This window comes from Danio aesculapii, chromosome 16 (assembly GCF_903798145.1).
Source record: "Danio aesculapii chromosome 16, fDanAes4.1, whole genome shotgun sequence".
Taxonomy (NCBI): domain Eukaryota; kingdom Metazoa; phylum Chordata; class Actinopteri; order Cypriniformes; family Danionidae; genus Danio; species Danio aesculapii.
This window is the reverse complement of record NC_079450.1, coordinates 14,959,228-14,972,566: the sequence shown is the minus strand read 5'-3', so window position 1 is coordinate 14,972,566 and position 13,339 is coordinate 14,959,228. Positions and strand designations below refer to the sequence as shown.

The 13,339-nt window shown below is 37.2% G+C and overlaps 1 protein-coding gene across 2 annotated transcripts in view; it reads left to right on the top strand.

Annotated features, from left to right (window-relative positions):
* The window catches only part of scn1ba (sodium channel, voltage-gated, type I, beta a), a 32,393-nt gene that overhangs the window by 10,814 nt on the left and 8,240 nt on the right, over positions 1 to 13,339 (top strand). For both annotated transcript variants that reach the window (XM_056475120.1, XM_056475119.1), the window contains exons 2-3: positions 7,465 to 7,631; positions 9,422 to 9,659. In XM_056475120.1, coding sequence (XP_056331095.1) covers positions 7,465 to 7,631; positions 9,422 to 9,659 — 405 coding nt within the window. The remainder of the gene's footprint in view (positions 1 to 7,464; positions 7,632 to 9,421; positions 9,660 to 13,339) is intronic.

Genomic DNA, 13,339 nt, shown 5'->3' with positions numbered 1-13,339 from the left:
CTTAACATGACATTTAAAGGCTTAACTAGGTTAATTAGGTTAACTAGGCAGGTTAGGGTAATTAGGCAAGTTATTGTATAATGATGGTTTATTCTGTAGACTATTGGAAAAATATATTTTAACTGCTTTCATTCTAGCTGAAACAAGACAAATAAGATTTTTCCCAGAAGAAAAAAATATTATCAAGCATACTATGAAAATTTCCTTGCTCTGTTAGACATCATTTGGGAATTATTGAGCATGCGTCAATAGCGCTGCCACATTTGTACAGTGCTCTCAGGACAAAAGTCATTCAACCACTCTAGTCAAGACTAAAGCTAATGTGAAGATGCTGGACTTTTGTGCTGCTTACAGGTGTAGCACAAAGCTAGATGTGAAATCTAGATGCTAGATTTTCATAGGTAAGATTTAGTTTTTTACATTTTGTACGTTATGAACTTTTGTGCTAAACAAGTACTGTTATTGATGATAATAAAGTCACTTACTGCATTGATCATAAGGCAAAGTAGCACCAACTTACACTAAATACTAGGCTTATCCTGGTTTTGTTGAATAAAATAAACAATGTAAATTAAATATGAAAACAAGATTCTGCAGTGCCAGAAACTTTTATTATTGCCGGCTAAAGTGAACGAGTCGTTCATAATGGAGATTTAGTCACAAACGAATCGCTCCCTCCGTTAGAATGAGAAGTGAAAGCAGGAGAAGGGGTGTGTTTTAGGACACGGATTAGATTAAATTTAACAGGGAGGGTGGATAATACATTTTCATGCACACAAACACACGCTCTTTGTCTATAATGCCCGTGCAGCCACTTATCCTTCGATGTAGAAAAGTGAGGTAAAATTATAATTTTTGTAATGCAGGTGAATACCGAATAAGAGGATGAACACTCGCGTGCACAGGAGATGTGATGCGCGTGAGTGTTCATCCTCTTATTCGGTATTCACCTGCTTTCTTCTGCTTGCGCGAACACAAGGATTTTTGTCAGTCGTGCTGCTTCTTGATTCCAAGATCACATTTGCATCAATATTGGTCCATCCATCCTTTGTCATCCATCCATTGTCGAACACTGCTTTTCAGAAAACTACAATTTAAAAATTATTTTTAACCAGCCAAAGTGGCTAGTGGGAGCAGCTGTCTAACCCGCCACAACTGAAATCTACCTGCATTTGGCAGCTTGGCGGGTGTTAATGTTAAGCCCTGGTGGTTGGTAAGATTTTATGTATTATAATATTATTATTATATTATTATTATTATTATTAGCATTATTAAATATAGTTAATTTTTATTTAAAAAAAACAATATTTTTGGACAGTTTTTTGGGGGATTGGAGTTTTAGCAACTTTAATGTCGTTCTTGTTAAATAAAAGTATTATTTCTTTTAAAATAGTCTTACTAACCACACACATTTAAGTAATAAGGAAGGAAAACTATGCACAAAAGGAATAGGCCTAAAAATAAGCTGTTTACATTCATTTTTCCTCATAGGGATAAAAAAGGCTTTGTTAAAATCAACCAAATCATCCTGTTTCTGAGATTTGTTACAAACTTTATATGGAAAACCATATAAAATATACAAAAACGTATATAAAAGCCAGACAAAAAGACAAAGGTTCAAGACTGTGTACTAACAATGGTTTTAAAAGAGCTACAATACCATAAAGCATTGCAAAGAATCTAAAACAATTACAGTCAAATCAAAAATAACATGTTTTTACATAGGGGTGGAACGGTGGCTCAGTGGTTAGCACTGTTCCCTCACAGCAAGTAAGTTGCTGGATCGAGTCCCAGCTGGACCAGTTGGTATTTCTGTGTGGAGTTTGCATGTTCTCCCCGTGTGGGTTTCCTCCGGGTGCTCCGGTTTCCCCCACAGTTCAAAGACATGCTCTATAGGTGAATTGAATAAACTAAATTGGCCGTAGTGAATGTGTGTGAATGTGAGAGTGTATGGGTGTTTCCCAGTACTGGGTTGCAGCTGGAAGGGCATACGCTGTGTAAAACATATGCTGGATAAGTTGGCGGTTCATGCCACTGTGGCAACCCCTGATAAATAAAGGAACTAAACTGAAGGAAAATGAATGAATGAATAATTCTAATAAGGTCATCAAAGATTACAGATTACTGAAACATTAGTATACCACTAAAGCAACTGCATATAATATTAAAAATTGCTGAATGTTTTGTAAATATGATTTAATAAGCATATATAGCTGATCAACCAATCTATAATGGATCTACTGGCAAACAGTCAAGAAAGAAGCTCTGCGCATTAACAGGCAGGAAGGCTGTTTTGCTGATTAGACCAATGTGCAAAGCCGAGAAAAGCTGGAGGGAGAAGGAAGATGGCTATTAATCATTTAACAGAGGCTGGAAACGGAGGCCTAGAAACAAGCAAACCAATGAGGAGCGAGGTCTTTATATCCTAAGCAGATTTCAGCAGAATCCAGCACTGTCATGCTCCCTTAGAAAGATGTGACGCAGGTTTTGTACATGCACACGTCTGGTGCTGTGGAAAACCGATGTGCATCTGAGAAAAGGTGTGTCTGAAAGCACACGTGAGCAAGTCGAAAAGAGGATGAGATGATGGGGGAGGAAGAGAGAGAGTGTGAATGTTAAATCTGGACAAGCGAATATACTGTATGATGAACAACGGCTCTCACTGGTTTAATATTTAAAGGTGCCATAGAACGCATTGATATTTACATACACTCAAAAATTGGATCGGACTTAAAACAATTAAATTGTCCTAAAAAACAGGAATTCTGTTGTTTTAGCTGATTTTATATAAGTAGTTGTTCAAACTACTTAATTAAAATGAGTTGAAACACAATTACTGAGGGGTTTTTTTGGGACAACGTAATTGTTCTAAGTTTAATCCACTTAATTTGGAAAAACTAAGTTAACGATCAATTTGTGTTGGGACAACATGAAGGGATTGTGTGGAAGCCAGGATTTTTTTTTTACAGTGTAGATTTACAGTTTTACATGTCCATTTACAACTCTAGGAATTGACCCTAGGATAAAATGATCTGTTTTGACCTTATTTGGAAGGGTCATGAATATTAACGAGCAGAAACTCCATTGAAAATACTTGGTTAAAACAAAATATAAATATAATAAGTTGTGTTAAACTTAATAAACTAAAATAGCGAGAAAAGATATTGTCGTAATCTCTGTAGGAAATGTTGTTGCGAAATGCTGCAATAACTAAATCAGCATACCATCATCTCAAAAACATGCTGGATGAATATCGACTCTCACTGGTTTAATATTTAAGGGTGCCATACAACGCATTGATGCAATTTATTTCAATTGTTCTCTGATGCTTACATACTCTCAAAAAATACTTCTGTTAGTTGTTCAAACTACTTATTTAAAATGAGCTGAAACAACACAATTCTTGAGTTTTTTTGGGTCAACAGTTGTTTTTTGCTCAATCCACTTTAATTTGTAAATACAATTTAGTTAACTTGATTTGTGTGGAACCCAGGATTTTCTTTTACAGTGTATAAGGTACAGTCTGTGACCTAAATACTCCAGAAACAGTTTTGCATGACAACCCTAGGAATTGGCCCTAAGGATAAAATGTTCTGTTTTGACCTTATTTGGAAGGGTCATGAATATTAATGAACTATGCGCTGACGCTCTCTGGGCTCGTATCAGTACTGATGCTCATACAGCATTATGTACTCTGAGATACACACATGCAAAATAATTATACATAAATGGACTACGCACAGCAAGTGTTTTTCAGCCACCGATAAATGTCCGGAGAAAGGTTTATATGAATATTCATATGAAATATTATTATGAATCAATACCATAATGTTCCTTTTACAGCATCGATGTTGTAATGTTATTAAAATATAACCAGTTAAATAGTGGTCAGCATAATTTTGCTGTTTAAGTGTAAAACGAGTAAAAAAAAAAACGCGTGAACGCAAGTGCAAGATGAGCACAAAAACTCTGTTGAAAATACTGGGTTAAAATAAATGTCCAAATTTTAAAGACGATGCCGAACAATGTTATTTAATCTAGTGCTTCTTGTACAGTTTGAGACCCAGTTTATATTGTATATCAATCAATCAGTTAAGATAATTAATTTTTAAAGAAATCAGGTCGTAAACACAGCGATTTTGGCATGTAATGGCATAACAGTTCACTGGAATTGCTTGAGCTGGCTGACTGAATATTAAAAGTCTGTGTGCATGTCATTGTCAAAAGCTGTTTTAACAAATTGAGTAGATTCCTTGTTAAATGACAGTTGAAATATTGATGTTATCAAAGAGCAAGTGAGCTATCTCTGGATCTTCTGGTAAACTGATATAAATAGAAAGATTAAACATATATAACGAATATAAACTTTATAACAAATAAACTGAATAGAGATAATAAATAAACCCAGCTTTTCAGTAATTGGAGTTCTCACAATAAGATGTGATGCTCCATGCATGTTGCATCAAACATTACCTAAGAGCTCTATAATTAAAGTCCCAGTTTCAAAATAAGAGTCCCACGTGCTTTGGAAGTATAATAAGTTGTGTTAAAGGGCACCTATTTTACCCCTTTTTCAAGATGGAAGAGAAGTCTTTTGTGTCTCCAGAATGTGTCTGTAAAGTATCAGCTCAAAACACCCATCAGATTATTTATTATACCTTTCAGAATATTGGAGCACATTGAGTGTCTCAATCTCTGCTTAGCTGCATCAGATAAACAGCTCAGTTACAGACATTGAAGGACGCAGATCTCACGTAATGTTTGTAAGAAATATTACAGTAAGAACTTTCCCAATGATTATTTGATGTATTTGTTGTGGAGTTAATTCAAGCCTTTCTTTAACGATGAGTCACACACAATGTCGTAACAAAGTTCACGTACAAAACAAACACACATAGTGTTTAACTTTAATCCCAGTTGCTCACACGTCCTGTCTTGTGGATATGATTATACACATTACTACGGAGACATATTAATACGTGGCTGTATCATTTTGTATCACCAATCATTTTGGTGGGCAGGGAAAACTGTGGACACACTATACCTACACACAGTTCTGTCCAAACAGCTTACAAAAGATGCCCTTTAAACTTAGAAAATAGCGGGAAAATATACTATTGTAATCTCACTAGGAAATATTGTGGCCAATCGCTGCTGGGGGTGTTCATATTAATAATTCATTGTCAAATATCCGAGACATTTGTTTTGTTCTGATCGGCCTGTTTTTCACCAGGAATTTACACAAACTTGATTTAAAGGAGAACTAGAAAATGATGTTTAAGGCTCAGTGTAAGTCATTTCCATGCACTGAACACTTATTATTTAACTATACCTATGTATATATCCAGATATTCCTTCTATGGCACCTTCAAAGTGTACTCCGGTTTAATTGAGAAGTTGAGGAAATGATAGTTGCATGAGGAAAATGGATATTACTGTGTCCTTGTTATCCCATCATCAATAATGTATTGCAGAAAAACAAGTTTCTTGGAGCTCAAATGAAAAGGCTTTGTCTTCAGATCTGATCGCCTGGGGAAATATCAGTGAAGCTCGCCATTCACCCTTGACCAACAATATCGTCCTTTGTAGATTAATTTTAGAGATTAGAGTAAAGAGATGAGAACGGCAGTGATTGTTAGACACAAGGACGGAAATGCTGGACATGATATCACATATTGGCCGATGTATTAAAGCGCCTTTGTTTCTATGGAAAGTCTCCACTGTTTGTCACAGATCTTGCCATTTCCCGAGAGGCCAGAGTGTATATGTCACTGCCATACAGCTAATTGGCATGGAAACGTTGTCCTCGGCGGCTTGTTTTTATGTTGAAAGCCTGAATCAGCTCCCAAAAGGCCTTTTCTTCTCTGTCAGAGGTTCTGCAGCTCATGGTGCAAACAACATGAAGGTCATGGGTTCAATTCCCAGGAACTACATGAGCCGATCCAATGTTTATGTTACAGTGTTTTGCCGAAATTTCTGTCAGTGGTAAAAAGCGCTTAATTCTACTCTTTAATGCATTAATTCAATCCTGGGATTAAGCAGTCATTGTGCAGTCTAATCTGGAGTAAGTTGCATAATGTAATCTCTGCAAAAAGGGTTATGTAATGACCCCACTGTCGCAGTGACATTGACAGAAGTTTAGATGGCAGTTTTTTGACAGGTCTGAGGTCAGCATGTAGTGCACATATACGGTCCCTCTGTTTTAAGAGCATTGTCTCTGTCCCTCCCAGTATATGGCATCCTTTGATGGTCTTCTTATTTGAAGTTTAGTTTTAAATGCCCAGATGTTCACTTAAAGTCAGCATTACATGAAAAAATCTATTTATCTGTTTTATAAATGGTGGCTCAGTGGTTAGCACTGTCGCCTGTAACAGCAAGAAGGTCGCTGGTTCGAGTCCCGGGTAATAACTTAGAAAAATGTGTAGAATTCAGTATCAGTAATTTAGGTTTAGGTAGTAATTTGGGTTTCTTTAGGTAATTTGCTTTTGTAGGAGTTTCAGTGTGTGTTTAACCCCTTCCTCCTGTAAGATGTCTGTTAACAACTCTCTTTCCTTCCCAATCTACCTTTCTTCCTTTTCTCCACAGCCAATCAGAAGCCAGTAAATCAATAATCTGTCAATAATCTGTGATGTGATGTGAAAAAAAAAACATTTAACTCTGTCTACTTTCTCTTTCTTGTTTTCTTCTTCTCTTGTCTTCCAGTTGGTGTGCCACCAATGTTTTCTCTTTCCTCCTTCCTTCATTCCTTCCTACCTTCCTTTCCTCTCAGCCATCAAAAGCAAATGATAAATATTGTTTTCCAGAATAACACAGTAAAGAGATGTCCATAAAAAAAATAGCAGGACGGCTGTAGTTAATAGTAATACATTGATGTGTGCGATGTTTCCTGTCCCTCATCTCACTGCGCACATATAAACACTTCTCCAGAGGTCAGATTTGCAAAAAGGTGATTGGTTGAGATCGATGCAGATGCTTCTTTGGATACTGCAGGGTGAAGTGTGAGAGAAAGATACCTGGAATATCAGGTGTGTTCCCTTCTGCAAGTGTTTGGCATATATCCTGGCATATATAGAAACTTGCGTCTATATATGAGAATAATGAGTCAAAAAAAAGGATCACGGCTCGCTGCTGACAGTTTATTTCCCCTCAAGAATTTTTCTGTGGAGTCAAAAAAACAAACATTAAATATGCACAGTTAATTTGGACAATTTTAATGCACAGTTTATATGAGTGGAAATAAAGCTTGCAAGAAAACGCTCTGCCTTGAACTAAAACAGACAGCATGCATAATGATTAATCATGGTAATAAAAAAGGGAACGCACGCAAAAAAAAACAGAAGATTTAGAAGAAATAATGCCTGTCAGCTCAAAACAGAAAGTGGACATCAGTAAGACGTAATAGAGCATTTTTAAGAAATACAGTAAAGCCGTTTCTGTTTCTGAAGGTCTGTTGTTTTTCTGTAGCATGGCTCTGCTATGGAGCGTGTGTGGAGGTCGACTCTGACACAGAGGCAGTGGCGGGAAAAGGCTTCAAACTGACCTGTATCTCTTGCAAGATGAGAGGAGAAGTGGTTGCCTCCGCCACGGTGGACTGGTGGTTCATGGCCAAAGGGGAGAGTGAATTCACACACGTGAGTATGAGACAGAGAATAGGCATCGCAGCTTCTCGTGACAGAGACAGATGCTGCCTTTTTTTCCACCACACACACACACACGCACACACACATCATGGATTTCCTAAATTAATGTGCAGTTGCTTTTTCAAATCCGTTTTTATATGCACAATAATCAGTGTGGACAAATGAAACGTCTGTCATCATTTACTTATTTGGATTATTTATGTGTTGGTGGCTCAGTGGGTAGCACTGTTGCCTCACAGCAAGAAGGTCGCTGGTTCGAGTCCCAGCTGGGCCAGTTGGCATTTCTGTGTGGAGTTTGCATGTTCCCCCCGCGATGGTGTGGGTTTCCTCTGGGAGCTCTGGTTTCCCCCCACAGTCCAACGACATGCGCTATAGGTGAATGGGATACACTAAATTAGCCGTAGTGTTTGAGTTTGTGTCAAAATGAGTGTTTATGGGTGTTTCCCAGTACTGGGTTGTGGCTAGAAGGGCATCCACTGCGTAAAACATATGCTGAAATAGTTGATAATTCCGCTGTGGCTACCTCTGAAATAGAGCCTCAGTCGAAGGAAAATGATTGCATGAATGAATTTAAATCTAATTTCAAACAATATAATTGCCTCAGATGTTTTGCAATAAGTTTCAATGGTTCATTCAATAATTTGACAAAACAAAAATGATATGACATGATTTGTATGGCTCGGCCATTTTGTTTTGTAAACAATAGTCAACGAAGAGCAAAACACAGACAATAACAACAGTCTATCAGCCAACAACCTTTGTGTCTGATTAACCAGTGATTTTTAGAGACTCAAACACTTTGGACACCCAGCACAATAAGGCGCAAGACATGTTTGGCACAATTTGTTGCTATTTTCAGACCAACGCAACCCTATTTTTCACCAATTTGCGTCACGCTGTTTAAATAGCAAATCCATTTGCGCCACTTTGTGGACTCATGGGTGTTCCAGTCTAGAAAGGAGGTGTGTTTAGGTGCATTGTTGGCATGTTGCTATTTTTAGGAACTAAAATAGACTGCGCAATTGACCAGCTGAAAGCAGGTCTAAAGTCTAGCGCAGAGTGCGTTAGTTGTGCACCTTAAACGCTTACACATTGCTTAATACACACAGGATGTACAGCAATACACAAATATCTATACAAATAAACAAGAATTAAAGGATTAAAATGTCACAAAAATTATTATTTTCTACATAAATATAAAAACTACTGTCTTCATGCCTTCATCTCTGAAGGCCTTTTCAGTTCATTCATGACAATTTGCTTTTGTATAATGTTATTATGATTAGTAGTATTATTGATTATATGCACATTTATATTTGTTTTAATAAAAACAAGTTTAGATTTGTCCATCTGTTGGGTTTTGGAGACGTATGCATCATTATATGGGCCATAAGAATAGGCCGTGTGTTTGGATATAACTCGATTGGTTAATGCATGTTTTGGTCATCAAGAGAATAAGCACAAACCTGTTAGACCATGCGCCGGGGTGCAGACCACATTTTTTCTATCCTTAAAATAGCAAAAGTGGATTCGGGCACACCCTTATTACTTTTGCACTCTGTGCTTTAGACTTTGTGCCTAGACCCTTAGAATAGAGCCAATTGTGTGCATGTTTGCTGAATCAAATACTATGTCTACTTTTCGGAGTAGAGAATATGTTGGACTCCCACACCAAGCATTTGTTTTTAATCTTGGTTAAAAACAAAAGGAATTTCTTGCTGAAGTGGTTATTTGTCATAGCAGTCTCACATGTTGATGAAAGCTCTTTTTCTTACAACTAGATCTACACTTATGCAGAAATGACAGCCAGCATAACGGACGAGCGCTTCGAAAGCCGCCTGGCCTGGAACGGCAGTAAAAAAACAGAAGATGTGCAGGACGGCTCAGTTTACATCCTCAACGTCACCTTCAACGACACCGGCACCTTTCGATGCTTCTTCGACCGAATCCTCGTCTTCCCCAATTACGAGTACCACACCAACGCCACCAAGTTCATCACCATCAGCGTAGTAGGCCATGGTAGGTCCATTTTTACTTTGATTCATTCATTTTCCTTTGGCTTAGTCCCTTATCTATCAGGGGTCGCCACAGCAGAATGAACTGCCAACTTTTACGCAGCAGATGGCCTTCCAGCTGCAACCCAGTTCTAGGAAACACCCACACACTCTTGGATTCACACACACACACACACACACACACACACACACACTCATACAATATGGCCAATATAGCTTACCTAATTCTCCTATAGCGCATGTCTTTGGATGGTGGGGGAAACCGGAGCAACCGGAGCAACCCACTCCAACATGAAAACTCCACACAAAAATGCCAACTAGTCCAGCTGGGACTCGATCCAGCAACCTTCTTGCTGTAAGGCTACAGTGCTAACCACTAAGCCACTGTGCTGTCCATATATGTAAATGTAGTTTAAATGAATACAGTAAATGTTTGTATAAAAATGCAAATGACTCTGGCCATAAATCGGTGCATTGTGTTCTTAATCACCACACTTGCTTTGAAAAATGAAGTATTTGTTGAGTCAAGGACAGCAGTGATAAAGAGCCATGATACTGCTGCTGCTATGACAACACATTTCATTGAGGGCTGTGTGTAAAGGCAATGACAGTGTCCTTGATTCTGACATCTCAAAGACTCTTCCATTCAGTGTTGACTCATCTGTCGTCATGCACACGCCCTGAACTGCAGAGGATTTTGTGTCTTCTTTCAGCCTGATTATCTTATCAGCGCCTTATTCTGATTTGTGTCTACATGATTAAAGGGATAGTTCACCCAACTATAAAAATGCTGCTATTTACTCATGCTCCGCTTGTTATGAAGCTATTTCAGTTTATTGAACACAAAAGGAGATAGATATTTTGAAGAACGTTTGAAAAGTCCCAGCTGGGCCAGTTGACATTTCTGTGTGGAGTTTGCATGTTCTTCCAGTGTTTGAGTGGGTTTCCTCCGGGTGCTCCAGTTTCCCCCACAGTTCAAAGACATGCGCTATAGGTGAATTGGATGAGCTAAATTGGCCATAGTATATGTATGGGTGTTTCCCAGGAATGGGTTGGGGCTGGAAGGGCGTCCACTGTGTAAAACATATGCCGGTATAGTTGGCAGTTCATTCCACTGTGGCGACCCCTGATAAATAAGGGACTAAGTGAAATTAATGAATGAATTTACATGCATTTACTACAGCCCCTTTAATAATAAATACTTCTATCCATTTCTTAGTGAATATAGACAATACATTTTGGTCCATTTAAACAAAGCATTATTTAGCAGTTATGTTCATTTAAATAAATTACCTAATATCTTTAGGACTAGAAAGATAAAACAGGTGCCCTTTCTATGATGAAAATGATCTCTGTGATTTTCTGTGATTTTGTAAGCTGTTTGGACAGAACTGTATGTATAGTGTGTCCACAGTCATACTGGAGTGATATTGTTACGACTTTATAGTTTTGCTCTAGGGTTTAAGAGGTAACATTTAATGTGGTTAAAATTTGTGGTGAGTAGGTGGCAAAATTTCAACACAACAACCAAAATACTGCAAAAATAAGTGAATTTATTTACAATAGTGAAAGAAATCAAACAGAAAAGAAAGTATTATTTACAAGATCACACAAAAGAGAATAAATCAACGTATATTATGGTTGGGGAAACGAGAATTAAGTGGCGCCAAATAAATAAAAGCAATATAACAAAACACCCAAATCTAGCTAATATCTACCCTCTAAACTAGCTAATAGAAAATAAACAAACACAACATCTTCAGCGTTTTCAGGCTATAACTAAATCTACTCTACTAACCAAAAATACGGAGAAAACTTACAGCGGTAGTGTGTTTACAACTAGTGTGTTTAGACAGTGGAGTTATCTACATGATGCGAGATGTATGTCACGTGACATCTACACTCCTCAAATCCCAGCGGAAGGCTGACGCCAGAGATCAGGGGATTTCCACAAGCACACATACAAGACGGTAACAGCGATCAACACAAGAACAAGACCAAAATCAAAACTCTAAATTAACATCAATATCACATCACATAACAAGCCAAAACACACACAAAAGCAAGCAAAGACAACACAAGCAAGACAGAGCAAAAGCAGAACGAGCTTCCTCGCTCTGTGATCATCAGTCTTCATCAAATGTGATCAAGAAAGAGTTTTACATGTTTGAAACGTTTGTAAAATGGTGCATGTTTGTAATGAATTACAGCGATTTTTATCGTCTTTATCACCACAGCTGCATGTCAGTTCAATTATAAAAGAAGATGCTTCAGGATCAATTTGTGGACTTTAAATCAGGTTTATTTTGTACATTAACATAACAGATATCCATACAGCAGTGGATATTAACGTGAATCCATTTGCATGCAAAAACAGTGCAAAAGAAAACGCGCCACTGTGTGTGTGTGTGTGTGTGTGTGTGACTCATCATTGCAGAAAGGCTTGAATTAACTTCACAACAAATACATCTAATAATCATTGGGAAAGTTCTTACTGTAGTATTTCTCACAAACATTAGGTGAGATCTGCTTCATGTCTGTCACTGTGCTGTTTATCTGATGCAGCTGAGGCGAAGATTCTGACAGGCACGTGGGAACGGTGGGGAGAACTAGCATTAAAGGCACAGGCAAACAAACAGCTACATTGTGTTCAAGCAGAAAATTCTAATGTTCTGAAAGGTATAATAAATATTCTGATGGGTGTTTTGAGCTGAAACTTTACAGACACATTCTGGAAACACAAAAGACTTTTTAAGACTTAAATTTTAAAAATGGGTCAAATAGATGCCCTTTATTCAAGTGAAGTGCTGCAAACAGACAGAATGATCAAATGTATTTAATATTTTTTCTCTAACACATTCATTAAGGGTGTGCTAATTTTTACACCATGATCTCATTTTATTTAATCATTTCAGTTATTTTGTTAAATTAGTTTCAGCTTTGGGTTTGATACTGACTAATTTAACGTATATACACAAGTATCTTACTGTAAAGCATTCTATAGGTTCCTATCCTTTTTTTGTTAACTGAGATCAACTAATATATTGAAATATAAGTAATGCCAACTTTGAAAAAATGAACTTGTGATAAATGCTTGGATGTGTCCTTAAATTGAAAAGAGGCTTCAATAGAGTTCAAATCCAAATCTAAAGTACAAATTTAAACTGAGTTTGGCAGAATAAATTTATATAAACTTGTATAAATATATTGTGCTGTTTTAGTGTACTCCATATATTTTCATGTTTCTGCTTGTACAGATAACTCTTTTATAAAAGTTTTTAATACTTTGTACTTTTTTCTACAGCCACATGTTCTATATTGAAAGTCTTTAAATGTCTGAAATGAGGCTTCAATAAAGTTCAAATCCAAATCTAAAGTACAATTTTAAACGGAGTGTGGCAGAATAAATAAATCTAACTAAATAAAACTAACCTTTTATTACAATGCAAAAATTAACAACTAATCTATAATTTCGATTGGAACTTAAGTCAAAAGGAACTTTCGAGAAATCATTGTGCCTGTTGTTTTCTGCTGAGAACATCCGTGTTCACATCACATATGCTTACAGTGATAATTCGATCAGACGCAACTTCATGTCAGAGGCTGATTTAGACTCGCATCAGCACTGATGTCACTACTGATCATTATGAAACAGTGTCTATCTTACATAATCCTAAATGCTCA